The following is a 15911-nucleotide window of genomic DNA, read 5'->3' on the forward strand; positions in this document are numbered from 1 at the left end:
ATCTTTTGTAGACTGCCCTATATTTTAATATTTTAAGACATAAAATACATTTCTCTACTTGATAAATCGATCAGTTGTCATCAATCCAGAATTCTAAAAATATACACACTTTCATTTTTAACATAAATTCAGCTTTGCTTTTGTCCATCCCCCAAATCATTTAAAAACTTGGTCCTCGTGAGCATTATTGTTTTAGGGGCTAAAAAATGTTAATTTAAAGGCAAAGCACATTGGAATGACTTTAGAGCTTTACTCCAATAGGTTATAATTACACATTTTATAAAACTCCAGCTGCTACAAGACAAAAGAGCAACTGGATTTTGAAATTGTGATTTGTAATTCATATTATCAGCGGAAATTTGCATAGGAACAATGTAGTTTTCAGGCCATGGTGACTTGCGAGGGTTTCTCTCTTACAATTCCAGTTCTGGACCTTTTGTTTTCATGTAAAATATAAGCATTCGATGTACTGTACACTTACCAGTGTGATTCTGAACTGACTCTGACAAGTTTTTATTCTGAGCAGTAGATGCCCCTGGAAGAAAGTTGGTCTTGGCAGGAGACATTCTTTCTGACACTGATTTAACTGGCCGACGGCCCTCTTTAATAGGCGGGTAGGCGGCCGTGGAAGACTTGCTGGCTGCTAAGTTGAGCATTATATGTTCCCACTCATCATCATCATCATCTAAGTCCTCAATGTCAAAATGATCGATCTCACCGGGAGCCGGCCTTTCTCCTTCAAAGCTGCTCACTGAAGCGGTATGTTTATTCTGATCCTTCACAGCAGTGCTTGTGAGGACATTTCCTGGGAAATGGGAGCTCCCGTTTCTTTCTGCTGTCCTTGGTGTTTCAGCCCAGTTGCTACTTACAAAGGACGTCTGTAAATGGGAGTTGAATAATGGTCTTTCAGAGAGAGTCCTCTTGGTGGCTGAGAATCCTGTCTTTCCTGGGGTAGTAGTCACCAGACATTCCCCAGAAGAAATGGAATTTGAGGAAATGGATGAAAAATTTAACTCCTTATCAAAATCCCCTGTATGGCAGGCATCACCCACTGGAAACGCAAAAGGCGAGGAGACAGATATCACGTGCTCCATGGGGCTCCTGAGTGCACCAGGCCTCTGCCTCCACACTGAGCCAAGACCACCGGCATCGCCTGGGTTACAATTCGCTTCAGCCAGGAGTTTTCTTCTGAAAAGGAAACACACGACGCCGTATTAAGACTGAGCAGCTGACCACAGCTGACCACAGTGCACCGCGCCGGTGTATCTTTAGTTCTCATCCCAAATTGGGGCAAAATACATCCTCTTTTTTCTAATTAAAAAAAATCTGGATACAAATATTGAAAAAACAATGCGAAAAGGTAAACAGATAAATGTAAAACATAGCGACAGTTCATCCTGTTCAGAATGCCTGAACTTCCGCCCCGCACATTTCTCACGTCCAGTGGTGGAAACGCAGTCGGACAGGCTCCAGGAGGAGGAAAACCAGGGTACCTCACGTCCCGCTGCTCCAGGAGGTCGCGCCCACAATGCAAAGCTTTCAGTTCCTCGTCAGGAATGGCATCCACTAGGTTACAGATGTGGTCCATCACGCCGATAAGCCGCTGCCGTAAACTTATCTTTCTAGCTGTAAGGTAATTATGGTGTTAATATCTTTCCTTGAAAACAAAAAAGATGTAAGATTTTCAAAGTCATGCATGTAAAATCTCAAGTAGTTTAAAAACAAGGTGATAAACTACCTCATACTGTCCTTATTAACTGCCTTTGAAATAATTTGAAATCAGATTGTCTCTCTTCTATATCCATGATAGCTTGTAACTGTGTTATCATTTAACTCCTATTAATTCTTAATATTTCTCTTAGGGTGTAACCAAGGTTGATGGAAGATAAAAGAAGTTTTATCAATTTACTACCATTTTTTAGTAACTTCAGGTGAAAATCTCACCATGCCCACACCAAATACAGCGGTCCCTCTCTCTCTCGTGGTTCACTTATTGCGGCCTCACTGCATCGCGGGATTTTTAAAAATATTATATTTATTTATCGTGGATTTTTCACTATATCACGGGATTTTGCAGTACTGCACACGTATGCTGTTAAAGTGACGTAGGTTTAAGCGTGTAGAATAAATGTAAGGCTGCTACTTCGCGGGGGGTCTGGAACGTCACACCCGCGATAAGGAGGGAATGCCGTGTACCGTGAAGGGCTGCACGGAAGCCCCCAACCACACTGTGCCGGTCGGCCTGGCGGCCAGGCTTCCTCTCGGGGGTGACAGCACAGCCCCCGGCTTTCCTTCTGGGGACCTTCCCGCCCCACTTCCTCAGTGGGCTCGTGGCCTGAAGCAGCTCGGTGGGAATCAGGCCGACTTTTCTGGCCGGTGGGACGACAAGCAGGGCAGGCTGCCAGGGGCCCCCTCTGCCACCACACAGGGAACACAGCCTGGGCTACGACTGAGCGGAAAACAGAGAGACAGATGCAGAGGACTGAGATGGAGAGAGGAGACAAAACAGGACAGGGAAGGCAGGTGACTGAGAAAAGTCTGGACAACAGCGCTTGGGTACCTGATCACGCCAGCCCACTCCCCAGCTATCTGCTGAACCCACGTAACTAAGAAGTAAAATGTCAAAGGAGGAGGGGCGTTAGATGAAGGGAAGGAAACAGCCGGGCCAGGGAGGCAAGTGAGACACCACGGCAGCCCCGGGCCGAGGCCGACAGGAGAGGCGCGTGGGGCGCGGGGCGCGGGGTGCGGGTGCTCTGGGAGGCGCCCAGAGAGACAAGGGGAAGGGCAGGGTCAGACGAGACTGGGAAACCGATGGGCAAGTGCAGTTGGCCGAAGGGTCTGACGGGCAGAAAGGAGAGGCAGAGAGAACACACTGGGGGCGGACGCAGCGACGTGGGAACAGGCAGCTGCGTGAAAACGGGGGCCCTACTAGCGACGGACGGGAACAGGAACGTGGGGTACGAGAAGGCAGACGTGGACCCGCTGGATCCCTGCTTTCCCTGTGTGTTCTCTGCCAGGAGAAGGGGCATGAGATTGGAAAGAGGAGGATAAACAGCAGTCTGAAGGGGCTGAAAGCCAAGACAGGCTCAGAGAGAGCCAGCCATCGGAAAGGAGCTCCGGTCTCCTTGTCTGTGCAGATTACACTTCGGAGCACAAAGGAAACCCGCAAACAGATTTCCGTGACATGTGAGGCCGCCGGTGAATAGTAAAGTTGATGGAAGAGTGAAGACAGGCAAACATTGTTTTAGTTTTCAAAAAAATTGTAAAGTCAGTGCCAAAAGCTACAAGCTGGTGATCTTGATGTTAATTCAAGGCAAAATTCTAGAACATGTTATCAAATGGCTTCTTTGTGAGCTCTAAGGGGAGGAAACAATTATAGAGTTAGCAAGAGTTCATGAAAATAAACCAGCCATCTTATGCACTGTGTCCTTTGAAAGGGTGACCAGATTGGCATAACAACAGCTGCCCTTTATTGAAGGCCTGCAGTGCACTAGGGACTTTTCCTTGAATCTTGCAACCACTCAGCAAGTTAAATATTATTCTCCCCGTTTTATAGAGGAAACTGAGGTCCAGAGAAGCGTAACTCAAGTGCCACAGCCACACAGCCAGGAGCAGGAGACAGGTTTGTATCTCAGGTCGGCATCACTTTAGAGCCCATGCCCCATCTGTTCCCTCTTGCTGTCTCAGACCTTGAACTTCTCAAGTCATACGACCAAGACTGTCATATCCTCGGGGACGAGGGAGAGAAATGCAGCATGACAGGAATCCGTAATGACTGGACTGATGACAGCTGGGAGGGGGCCTCTAACGACAGTCTGTACCACCCTGTTCTGGCCCCTGTCCTAGCCAATCATTTTCAAATGTAATGATGTAGAAACATTGCAGTGCAGAGGTTTATCGGTGTAAACTCAAGAGCCTCAAGACTGCTGGGTTCAAACTCCAGCTTTGCTGCTGTCTAATTCTATGACCATGTGCCATTACTTAACTCTGCTGCATCTGTTCATTTATTTATAAAATGGGGATAACAGAAGCTACCTTACAGGGCATTGTGAGGATTAAATTGGTTAATGCTATAAGGCACTTAATAAACTAAAAAAATTTTGAAACAAACAAGAAACAATACAGAGACGACCACGCATGCGTGTGTGCACACACATACATACCATGTATACAGACAGCATCCATCAAACAAGAATGGAAAGTATTTATTATAGAAACATATGAAGGAAAAAAGAGCTCTGGGAAATTGATTTGATAAAAATGAAAATTCCATAGAACAGTTAAAAGATAAAATTGAGGAAACTTCCCAGAAAGCAGAGAAGCAAGAGATGGAAAACAGGAAGATAATTAATGGGACCCTAACAACCAGATAATAGTTTCAGGAGGAGGGAAAGAGAAAAGAATGAGAGGAAATGCCAGAAAAACTTCCAGAATAGAAGGACACAATTTCTAGACTGAAAGAGCCCCTGGGCAGAAGAAATTAAGAGTGAGAAAGGAGACTTATTTTTCCCTTTTAGAGTACTATTGGATTGTTTATACTAGATACTTAGTAGAAAAATTTTAATGGATTAAGAAACAAATCCAACAAACAAAAAAGTATTAAACTTTAAGATCCAAACTCAGAGTCTACACAGGAGAACTTGGAAGATGTCTAAAAACCAATATCTATAAGGAGTTAAAAGACTTAATAATGCCCTGGCTGGTGTGGCTCAGTGGACTGAGCGCCGGCCTGCAAACCAAAGGGTCATCATTTTGATTCCCAGTCAGGGCACAGGCCTGGGAGGTGGGCCAGGCCCCCAGCTGGGGGTGGACGAGAGGCAACCACACAGTGATGCTTCTCTCCCTCTCTTTCTCCCTTCCTTACCCTCTCTCTAAAAATAAATAAAATCTTAAAAAAAAAAAAAAAAGCTTATAAAAAAGACCTAATAATATGTAGCCTTAAAAACAAAACACAACAACTTCTGGAAGCTTTAGACTTACCTTACAATGATTAAGGTATAGAAAGGCACATTTTGGTTCAATACAGTGTAAGAAATAATTTTCTAACAAGCAGTGTTTGCAAAATTGAGAGTGAATTACCTTGTGAGAACATGAGTTTATTATTTTTTAAATTTTTACTTATTTATTTTTTATCCTCACCTGAGGACGTGCTTATCGATTTGAGAGAAAGAGGAAATGTGGGAAGAGAGAGGGAGAGAAACACAGGAGTGAGAGAGAACCATCGACAGTTGGCTCTATTACACCCCCTGACTGCAGACCGAACCCGCAACCTAGGCACGTGCCCCAGCTGGGAATTGAACCCACAACCTTTCGGCTTGAGGGATGAAGCTCCATCCAGCTGAGCCACCCCAGCCAGGGCTGAACACGAGTTTACAAGTTGCTCAAGCAAATGCTGGCTAACGAGTGGGCAAGGCAGCCTACATCAGGGCAAAAGGAACTATGGTTTCCCAAAGTAAGTAGTTAAAATACGTGACAGGTCTAAAACACTTTTTGTACCGTCACAATCCGTGCCGGCTTCTTGGGTAGGCTGCTGAGCAGGCATTTTCTCAGGTTTTGACAAGTCCTCGGGTGCGCCTAGATCATCCGCCTTTCTGTCCCAGGTGTCAAGCTCCTTCAAGGTACTACAAATTTAAAAAACGAATTATCAATCAAAGTGTAGAGTAGATCAAATGCATCATTTTTTCCTCTAATATTTCTCCACAACATGTAACATAAAAGAGAAACATGTTTTTGTATCTTCTCTATTCTAAAACCTCTCTAGCTGGCCCTCAAAGTCCTTCATCTCCTGGCCCAGGAGACCCTCTCAACTTTACCTCCAGCAACATCTTCCCAATAATCCCAGGCTCCAACCACAGCCCACCACACCCGTTCTTCTTGGCCCAGCGCAAATGTTTCTTTTCTGATTTCTCCAGCAGGTGGTTATTAACGTCTCTCCCTTCTGAGATTCCAAAGTATTATCCCGACTCCTCTTAGACCAACATTTATATGTGTGCATCTGTACATATAAGTAACTTATGCAGATCATACAAAAATATATTAACACATGCAAACAAGGTCAGTCTGGATATAAAACATACTTTAAAAGTAACAAAACTAGCACACATTGTTCAAGAGAGGGTACTGTGGTAATCCAAAGAAAGATAACACTCTCCCAAACCTGAGAAGGCTTTGCAAAGGGAGTAGATTGGGAGGAAACCTTGAAGAATAGCTATGAGAAATGACAGACTATGAAGAAGAAATAAAAAAACAATTCTATTCACTTGCTATCCAAGGACCAACTGTACTTTCCTAAAACAGGATTTTGGAATGCAATCTTCTAACTAAATCAAACAGTGATGAATAAAACTATGCTTTATTAAATGATAAGATATTATAATTAAAGAAAGGGCCTTACATTTTCAGCAATGTTTCCCAATTTGTCCCATTAGGCTCATTGGAGCTTCGGGTTCTTGCAAGGACATAAATAGCAATAAAGCTGAAAGGCAATGTGGGGCCTGAACACGGAGGATTTTTGAGGGCCAGCTACAAAAACACGTTTGTTTCTCTTTTCTGTTCGCTCTATTACCTGACCATTACACTTCTGAAGTCAATTTAGAAGTCACAACCAGCATTTCAAAATAAAAATAAAAGGTAAAGTTTAAGTGTACTCTGCACATAAAGCACCATTTGTGAAAATTCTATTGCTTTATAATGTATACAAATACAAGGTTGCAATGGAAAATATACAGAGGCTCTACCTCAGAAGTAACCACTTGCCCAGTGCTGAAGATCTAGGTAAAGTTAATTATGGTATGACAACTCAATAAATAATACAGCAATTAACAGAATAAAAATAAAAAACTATATAGCAATACAGAAAATGTTTTTAAAATACTACTAAAAGAAGCAGAATAAAAATTATAGTTACATGCTGATCGCAGCAATGCAAAAATTATACACATGTAAAGAAAAAAGCAAAGCAAAACCTGGATAAAGACAATAAAGACAATGTTTGGTTTGTTGGAACGCTGAGACTGTGAGTTACGGGTCCTGTTAAGGGGGTTACAGTGTTGTTTGTGCAATAATGCTTCTTCAGTAAACCAAAAAGCCCGGGAACAGCACTATGCTGGGGGTCGGCCCCTCTGCCATGAACTCTCCCATCCTGGGCCACCGCCGCCTGCTCCTCCCTGCGCCTCGGCTGCTTCCCCTGCTCAGTGACAACGCTGCTTTAGAATCCGGACTCTACATGGACTCCTGCTCAGTTTTCTCACTTTGTGCAATTCTGTCTGAATTTCTATTGGAAGGGAGGACATGAATGGGCAGCTGTTAACAGTTTTTTTAGTTTTGTCATCAAATAGTAATTATGCTTCAACCTTTCCTGCCTCTGCAAACATCCCAGCACACCTGTTAAAACACAAGCCCAGAGAAATGCGATTATGCACACAAACGCCTCCTTCCTGCCTTCCTTCCCCAATTAAGGTAATGTACTACAGGGATCCATTCCTCATCCAAATATTGGTTAATAGTCTAGTATTACTCCAAATACCTCCTTCCTTCCCTAATTAAGGTAATGTACTACAGAAATCTATTTCTCACCCAAATATTGGTTAATAGCGTAGTATATACTCCACCACTCAACTGGACTGTGATTTAGATTGGGGTGAGCATGGAGGTAATAATGACTATTTTTTTTTTAAGCTATTGATGAGCTGCGAGGACAATGTAGTTTTTCCCGTAACACCACAATTAACAACCACCTTGTCCCTAATGTACTAAAATTAAGTCAATCAAATACAACAGCCAATTCTATCCCATAGGATTCAAAACATATCACTAAGTCCCTTTCCCAACAAAGAATTAGCTTTGTGTCGTTTCAGGGCCAGGAGTTTGGAAATACAGTATTTTTAGGAATATATTAATGTTAAAATCAACTACATAAAATTGTGTGGAGGTCCCATGTAATTACAATTTTGGTATTCCTCTAAAGCTGGCACTTCATAGCTTTAGAATACTACCAATTAAATAAAAGGTATCAATAGAGACTCTTTGAAGCTTTCATTTAGATATAAAATAGACTGTGCAGAGCATGAAATTACACAGAAATGCTATTACATAACTAAATTATTTCAGATACTCCAGAAACAAACAATAATGCTTACTAATTAATTAGTTATTTTACCTAAAGCATTTTAAAGAGGAAGAAGAGGCGGAAGTCATTCCTTCTTCTGGAGAAGGTGGAACAAAATCTATATCATAATCATCTTCATCAAGTTCAACACATGGCAATTTCTCAACTGAAAGTAATTCCGTTTCTTCCAAGTTTTTTTCTTCTTCACTATTATCTAAAGTAAACAGTTGATAAACACAGGTTACTTTAATAATTAATGAGACGGAAAGAGTATAAGCACTGAAAAGCGAGTGCTTCAGGCAAGTCCTAAACAGTGACACCCCCCCGGGAGCCCTCTTCCTTCCCCCTGAACGGTGGCTCGTTTCTCCACGAACGACCGCGTCAGCCGGAGCAGCCCCAGCAGATGTCGGACTGAGGAGGAGATCTGCTGTAGGATGTGCGCGACTGTGTCCAGTAAAATTGTGAAACCCAAACTTGGCATTAGCACGTTTGTTTTTCCATTTTCTACTCTTATTTTCTACTCATAACGGTGAAGTGCAACAGATGAGTCTGATAATTGTACAAATACTGTTGTTTGTACAAAGTATTTTTACTTTGTCACAAAGGTTTCCTAGTGATTTAAGTCTACCAAATTGTGTCTCCTGAATGCAAGGAAAAACACAATCCCAAATTCTTGCTCTTTAGTTACCTTTACCAAATTTTCTCTTCATAAACAGCAACACACTGGATTAGACTACACAGTTCTGCTTATTATGAGTCACTTTTTGGTTCTCTCTCACCCTACAGTAACGTCCATGGGATTCAGGTGCTTAAAAATTTTAGTCTCATATTTACATCTATTTCATAAGGTAGGTACTTCCATATATGGCTAATCTTAGCTATTAAGTTCTGAGCATCTAATAACTATGAGACCTAAACAGAAAATAATTTGAATGTAATTTATAATGCTTTAATAGCATAATTAGATCATATCATACAGCAATACCAGGTGGCAGCAAGCCATAGAGGAATCAGAATAGAAAGGCTTAGCTTTGCTTCCCAATTGTACCACTTATCAAGCCTGTAGAACATTAATAGGCCATTTTAACCTCTATGGACCTTATTTTCTTCATATATAAACATCACAGCACTATCCTTGGTGTTAATATGAAAACTGTATTAACAGAATAAAATGTTTCATTTCATGAATATGTCCTGCTTTGAGCATATGATCAACAGATTATTCAGTAAGTGCCTCTGAAGATTCTAAGAAAAAAGCTGTCACATTTGCTCCTGGTCTAGTGCCTAGCTTTGAATGAACAAATATAATCAATATATTGAAATAAAAATAAAATAATAATTGTTACCTCTTTCCTCTCCCAAATGAAGTTTTAAAGAGTGACTATCCTGAGTATATTGATTTGTAAGCTCTTCAGAATCGGGGCCGTCATCAATACAAATCACATCGCTACTCCACCGTTTGGAGTCAGCCTTCTGTTTCTCAGTCAAACACACTTGCTTACATTCAGAGGGGGAAGGAGTCAAATCAGCCTTTACTGTATTTGCTTTATGAAGCTGTGCTTTAATAAAGTTTCTCTTAGACTTTTTTGATTTCTGAGCAGTGCTTACTCTTACGAAGTGATTTTTGATTGGTGTAACAAATGCTCTGGAATTTCCAGAAGTATCAAAGTCATCCATATCATCCCAATCATTGCTGGTAATAAGAGAGTCTGATGAAGAAGTAAATTCTAATTTCTTGAAAGTAGCATCATGGGCTTTCTTCATAACCAGTGCACTCTGTGTGGTATGTAAAACTGCCCGCGGCACCCGCACCGAATCCGGCAATAACGGTTTTGAGCCAATTCCCGTGGTTTGCTGTCCTGCCGCAGCATTATTAAAGTCACTGGTCCTTGTCTGCTGACTCGTGGTGTGGGGTGAAGTTTCAATGAAGGAAACGTCCTCAGTAACATTAACATCTTTATCACTTAACACGGGTGTTTTTGCTACTGACACATTAGTCACAGATACATCACTGGCTGAAGAGGTTTTCTTTTTAAAAGTGAAAACACTGGAAAATTGAAAACCTGAATTAGATAAATTTTAACAAACCCACCAACTACACAAAACTCTACATTTTCTACTAATTTATATAACTTCCCTGTATCACAAATGAGCAGACTCTATCCCCCTCTCTGATTTTAAACTTTACGTAAATTATACCTTGTATGCTCTGATCCTTCCTATTCGGGGGCTGATTACCCAGGCCCTTCCCACAACTTTATTTCCCAGGCCGGTAGTCCGCAATTAATAGCATCTCCAGAGGGAGGGGATGGCATAAGTGAAAACAGAAGAGACGCAAATGTGGCTACTTGTTGCTGCTCTGATAAAAGTTTTATGGCGGAAAAGGTTCAAAACTCCTCATGATACTAAGATCTGGAGGAAAGTAAGAATCCTGGACATCTCTAGATTTAGTGACATAAAGGTTAATGATGACCTTGAAGTCAAGCACCCAGTCTACAAACCTGGTAACAGTGCAATAAGGAATATAAATTATTATAGGTATCATTGAAGTTCGGGGTATAACTTTGGGGCAAGAACAGAATCAGAGAGCTATATTGTTTCCTTATAAATTGCTTTTGGAAAGGATATAAAATGTTAAAAATACCTATTTGCCCAAATTTAACAAATATTTACTTGAGCAAGTGTTATGTGCCAGGAACTGTGCTAAAGTGCTGACCAATCTGTTACCTGGGGCTGCGAACACCTGCTCTCCCATTAATTTGCAAAGTGGGAAAACCACTGACCTCACAGCTTTATTTCTCATCTCCACAACGAGAGGGTTGAAAGGGCAGCTATCTCATTGGTATGACACTGTTAGTGCCTGTATAACAAAACCACCAAAATACTTACGAAGATTTTGGTTTTGAAAGGCTTAATTTACTGTTAAGTTTTCTGGCAGAATGACGCTCCAGTTGCTCCTGTAGGTTATTCTGAGGAACAGCAGCCATGATCCTAAAGAGAGAGGGAAAAAAGATCAGTATATTACTTTGCATTAATCACAATATTTGGGGGGGACAAGCGGGATGGAGTGCTATTCCAATTGTGCCCAAAGAAAAAGGCTTTTTTGGGGTCAATAAATTGTTTTGACATGTATGACTGCTAACATTTGCAATATATAATCTTTAAATAACTGAAGGCTCACTTGAATACCAAAATGACCTGGTTTTCCCGGATGCTAAAATAAGCACGAAAGCGATTAGGGAAGGGATTATTAGGGAAGGGCTTGCAGGAAAATGGTACCTGGCTGGGCTTGAAGAATAAATAGAAAACGGACAGGGAGCGAGGTGGGAGAAAACAGGCAAAGCCTACGGAACCCGAAGACCACGTGAATACATGAGTTCTCTGCCCAAGGGGGAAAGGGAGAAAGAGCACGTCCACTGTGAGCAACGGCTCACCAGCAAGACAGCACGCTCCACAATTACTTATTTCAGCCTGAAAGAATACTTTCACCTACCAGCCGTATTCTCCACTTGGAGGACAAATACTGTGACACTGCTCAGCTACTGCCTGAGCTAAGGTCAAGGAAGAAAGGACGGGCAAATCTACGATGGCAAACAATTCCCATTTTAGCTAATAGTTATAACCCCTTTCCCGTTTTATCTTTAACAGAGTCCTACCAAAGTGGATGTGTCATTTCCCTGCACACTGTCATTTTATGCACACCCAACAGCGCGGTGTCCCCCTCGGTACGAGGAAGGCACCAGCCACCTCCCCCGCCATCCTCCTCCCCGGGGCCGGGAGCTGCTTCCCGACAGTGGGTCTTCGGCTTCCTCTCCCCCTTCTCAGTGCCTGAGCCCTCACGCAGTCTCCTCCGCGACCGCCCCTCAGGCCGGGGAGGGGCCCGAGTGTCACCCACGCTGGTGACACCAGGAGCTGTCAGGCACGTTCTCCGCGTCGGGGCATTAAGGTGGCCAGGGGCAGGCGAGGGCTCTGGGCAAAAGCCCGGGCCCAGGAAGACGCCTGGGAGTCGGCTCCCCGCGCAGATCGCGCCACCACGAGCCCTGCCGGCACCGACAGCGTCACTGTGCTCCAGGGGCCCCCGGAGAGCAACCCGGCCTACTCGGCCTACTCGCTGGGCAATGGAAACAGAACCCTGACGAGGTGCCGAGCGCTCTTGGAAGCAGTTACTGCACAGACTAGGTCGCTTAATCTTCCCCCCCAAAAAAGATAAAAAATAAAAAATAGAAAACCACCCGGGACCGTTCCCCCCACGTGCCGGAAAGAAACAGAGGCACTCCGTCGAAGTCACGGTGGAGGCACAGAGCTGGTGCGTGGAAGGGCGGGGATTCGAACCCGGCCCCCGGAACCACGCCCCTCTGCTGGGATCTCGTGACGCTACACTAGTGACAGCGGGTGCCAAACACGTGGCCCACAGCAGACACTCAAAACACAGTGGGCGGGCTCAAGGCTGTGGGAGGCCGCGGGGCGGAGGGCGTTCTGGTTGTCCCTCGGGAGGGAAATGGGGTTGGGGCCGCGCCCTGCGCTGGGCCCGGCCGGTGACCGCTCCGTGGGCGCTGTAGGCCGGCTCGTCCCCAACGCCCAGGGCGACTCTTGGACAGCCCGCCCCGGCCCCTTCTCTCTCCGGGGCTGCCCGCGAAACGACAGCGCTCGGCGGGACGAGCAACGGAGGGGCCGGCGAAGCCTTCCTCTCCGGCCGGACGGGGAAGCCGAGCTGGGCCGCGCCGAGCCGGCCCTAAGGCCGCGCGCCGCACTCACCTCTCCCCGGGGCTCCGAGCAGCGGAACCGCAGTCCAAACTCCGCGCGCCGCCTCCTCAGCCCTTGCGCAGCGCGCCAACTCACTTCGCGCCGAAGTCGGCAGGTTCCGATTGGCTGCCCCCAGAGGAGACCGACCAATACCGTCGCGCCGTGGCCCCCGTCCTTGCCGCCCCTGGGCTTCCGGGGCGGTGCCACCATTCGGAGCTGCGGGAGCACGTGTTCTGCAGCCCAATCATAACCTACAATGCCGTGTCAGCTGACCACGGTTAAATCCCCGGCTTCCGGTGCTAGTTAGGGCTCTGTTTTTGTTGTTTCCTAGCGCTGGGAAAGGCTTTTCACCCAAAACAGGCAACGGGATCGCGGGTGCGGCGGGATTAGAAACCCCGGGGTTCTGAGGGGGGCTTGAGATTTACAGGTTCCCACGGACAGCGGCTCTGCGCCCGGGGCGCTTTGCCTCTGCGCGTCCGCGGCTCGGGCGGTCTCCCCCGCACCCGGACGCCCCCTGCACTTGACCAGCAGCAAATTGTCACTATCGGGGAAAGGGGCCGCAAACTCAGGTTCCTCCAGGGACACAGGAGTGAAAGCCGAACTGCGGCCGCGCCGGACTGGCCCTGTGATGCCCGATCCTCCCGTCCTTGAAACATTTCTTCATTTATTTATTTCTCTCTCTTAAAAAAAAATATTTTATTTACTTTTAGAGAGAGGAGAAGGGAGCGAGGAAGAAAGGGAGAGAAACATCGATCGGTTGCCTCGCAACCGGGGGCCTGGCCCGCACCCCAGGCCTGTGCCCTGACTGGGCAGGCCGACGCTCAGTCCCCCTGAGTCCCGCCCGCCGGGGCCTATTTATTTCTCTTTCTAAGAAAAACAAAATCTGTTTTTTGTGTGTGAAGCCTGCCAACTTTGACATTTTACAAACAAACGCTGCTCAACAAAACACGTTGCAAGCGCTCGCTTCGGCAGCGCACACATTAAATTGGGCCGACGCGGAGCTTAGCGCGGCCCCTGCGCAAGGATGACACCCAGATTGTTAAATGACTATCGGAAAAAAGCAAAAGCAGCGTCAGTTAAGCAGATTCTTAAATAGCACAGTGGGCAAGTAGGAAGCAGGATAGAGACAGGGTTCAGGCTATGAATAATCTCCCAAAGGAGGGCCGCTAGCGTTTCGACTTCAAAGGATACCGCTTGGAACATTAAGGAGGACCCTCAGCACTCAAGGAATGGCACTCGGCTGCAAACGCCTGCTCCACACGCCGCTGAAACCCTCCTTTTGCCTTTTTCTTCTCTATCCTTCAACTTTGCTTCCTTACCCAGTGCCAGGCATTGTGCTTCCTAATGGCGCACGCAGTGTGTTAGACACCCGTGAAAGAGGCGGACACGTGTGCCCTAATAATGGCCACGTGCGCCATAAGAAAGAGGACTGCCATTACGGAAGCACCAAGGAGGGCCACATAGGCAGATCTGAAGGGTTAGGTAAGGCTTTCAGAAGGTGTCCTCACACCTGAGAGATGAGTCAGTAATTTTAACACTGGATACTGGGTACGGAGGTCCTAATGGATGGGACCAAAGCATTAATGTCGCAGTCTCCACCATGGGTCTCCTGTTATGGACTGAAAGTTTGTGTCAGCCCAAAGTGTGTATGTTAAAGTCCCAACTCCCAGTGTGACTGTACTGGAGATAAGACCTTTATGAAGTGTAACTTAAGTTAAATGAGGTTGTAAGAGTGGGCCCCTAAGTCAATAGGACTAGAGGCATTATAAGGAGAAAGGAGGGGAGAAAGAGAAAGAGAGAGAGAGAGAGAGATCTATGCTACCAAAGGGAAGGCCATGTGAGGACCCAGCAAGAAGGTGACTGGCAACAGGCAACAGGCCAGCCAGAGAGGCCTGACTAGAAATTGAATAAGTCAGCACCTTGATCTTGGACTTTCCAGCCTCTAGAGCTTCAAGAAAATCAATGTCTGTTGTTTAAGTGACCCAGTCTGTGCTATTTTGTTATGACAACCCTAGCAAAATTGGACTTGCAAGTGGAGAAGCAGTGGGCTAATCACCCCTTTATTAATTAGGTTTTATATAATAAGTTTTAATCCTTGGAGGCTTTGTTTTAACTTATATTGGACCATATTAACTATTTTAACTGGGAAGTGGGCTTCTTGGGGTGCCATATTAATCATTGTGTTAGAGTGTGTTTGTCCAATTTGGGATATTTTTACAGCTATGGGTATTATAAGTATGGGAAATTTAGACAAGGCCATAGTTAAAGCGAGGCATTCCTATTTTTCCCCCTCAATTTTATAGTTACTTTCTTAAGATTATAGGGGCACAATGTTTACATATAATGGGATCCCCAGGTGTAAGTATAATTTGAGCCCCAGTAATAAGTAATAAAGTTTTGTCAATTGGTGCATTTTAGCAACTATTAGAGTTTAGACCCTGGGTTGCAGACTCACAAAAGTCAGACAGCACCCTTTTTACCTTTTTGTTATATAAATTCTTTGGATTTTTTATGTAAATTTTGGATTTCCAAATGGGCCAAATTAAGGCCCTTTGTTTTAATTTAGTTAGATATCACATATACATATATAATGTATCTGTTATATATGTTAAAATATTATTTATACATAATTTATTAAGTTACCTTTTATCTCTCTCCCCCTGTATTAGGGTTCTGCATTTTCTTTTTTCCTTGCCCACCCTCTCTCCTCCTGCTTTAGGCTTTTAGCCACTGAAGCTGTGGTTTTTAGTTTCTGTCTCAGGCTGATAAAAGGAAAGAGGAAGCGGGAGGGCCCATACTTCTAAACAGCAGCTCCTCCCTTCCTTAGCCGGGTCTGTCCCCTTTTCACCATGCCCCCTTTGTTCCTCTTTAAAAAAATCTTTCAGGACAGCTAAACACCTGTATCTGTAGGTGGCTAAAGTTTTTTCCCTTTTTAAAATTTCTGTCTATATGTCCCTGACCATTTCCCTTTTTTTATTTTCTTTTGAGTGTTTACCTGATAAACTCCTAGGCTGAGTAAGATCTGGAGCATAGGGGCTCTCCCTAGATGGCTGGTACCTGG

General features: G+C 44.7%; 1 protein-coding gene across 1 annotated transcript in view; it reads right to left on the minus strand.

Annotated features, from left to right (window-relative positions):
* BLM (BLM RecQ like helicase) overlaps positions 1 to 12909 on the minus strand; it is a 45483-nt gene extending 32574 nt beyond the window's left edge. Inside the window, exons 1-7 of the mRNA XM_090263686.1 lie at positions 12863 to 12909; positions 10997 to 11098; positions 9454 to 10154; positions 8159 to 8321; positions 5497 to 5621; positions 1494 to 1626; positions 482 to 1188 (exon numbers count right to left, since the gene is read on the minus strand). Coding sequence (XP_090119812.1) covers positions 482 to 1188; positions 1494 to 1626; positions 5497 to 5621; positions 8159 to 8321; positions 9454 to 10154; positions 10997 to 11094 — 1927 coding nt within the window. The 5' untranslated portion in view covers positions 11095 to 11098; positions 12863 to 12909. The remainder of the gene's footprint in view (positions 1 to 481; positions 1189 to 1493; positions 1627 to 5496; positions 5622 to 8158; positions 8322 to 9453; positions 10155 to 10996; positions 11099 to 12862) is intronic.
* Between the last annotated feature and the right edge of the window lie 3002 nt (positions 12910 to 15911).

Source organism: Furipterus horrens, unplaced genomic scaffold (assembly GCF_987537825.1).
Source record: "Furipterus horrens unplaced genomic scaffold, mFurHor1.1.pri manual_scaffold_16, whole genome shotgun sequence".
Taxonomy (NCBI): Eukaryota; Metazoa; Chordata; class Mammalia; order Chiroptera; family Furipteridae; genus Furipterus; species Furipterus horrens.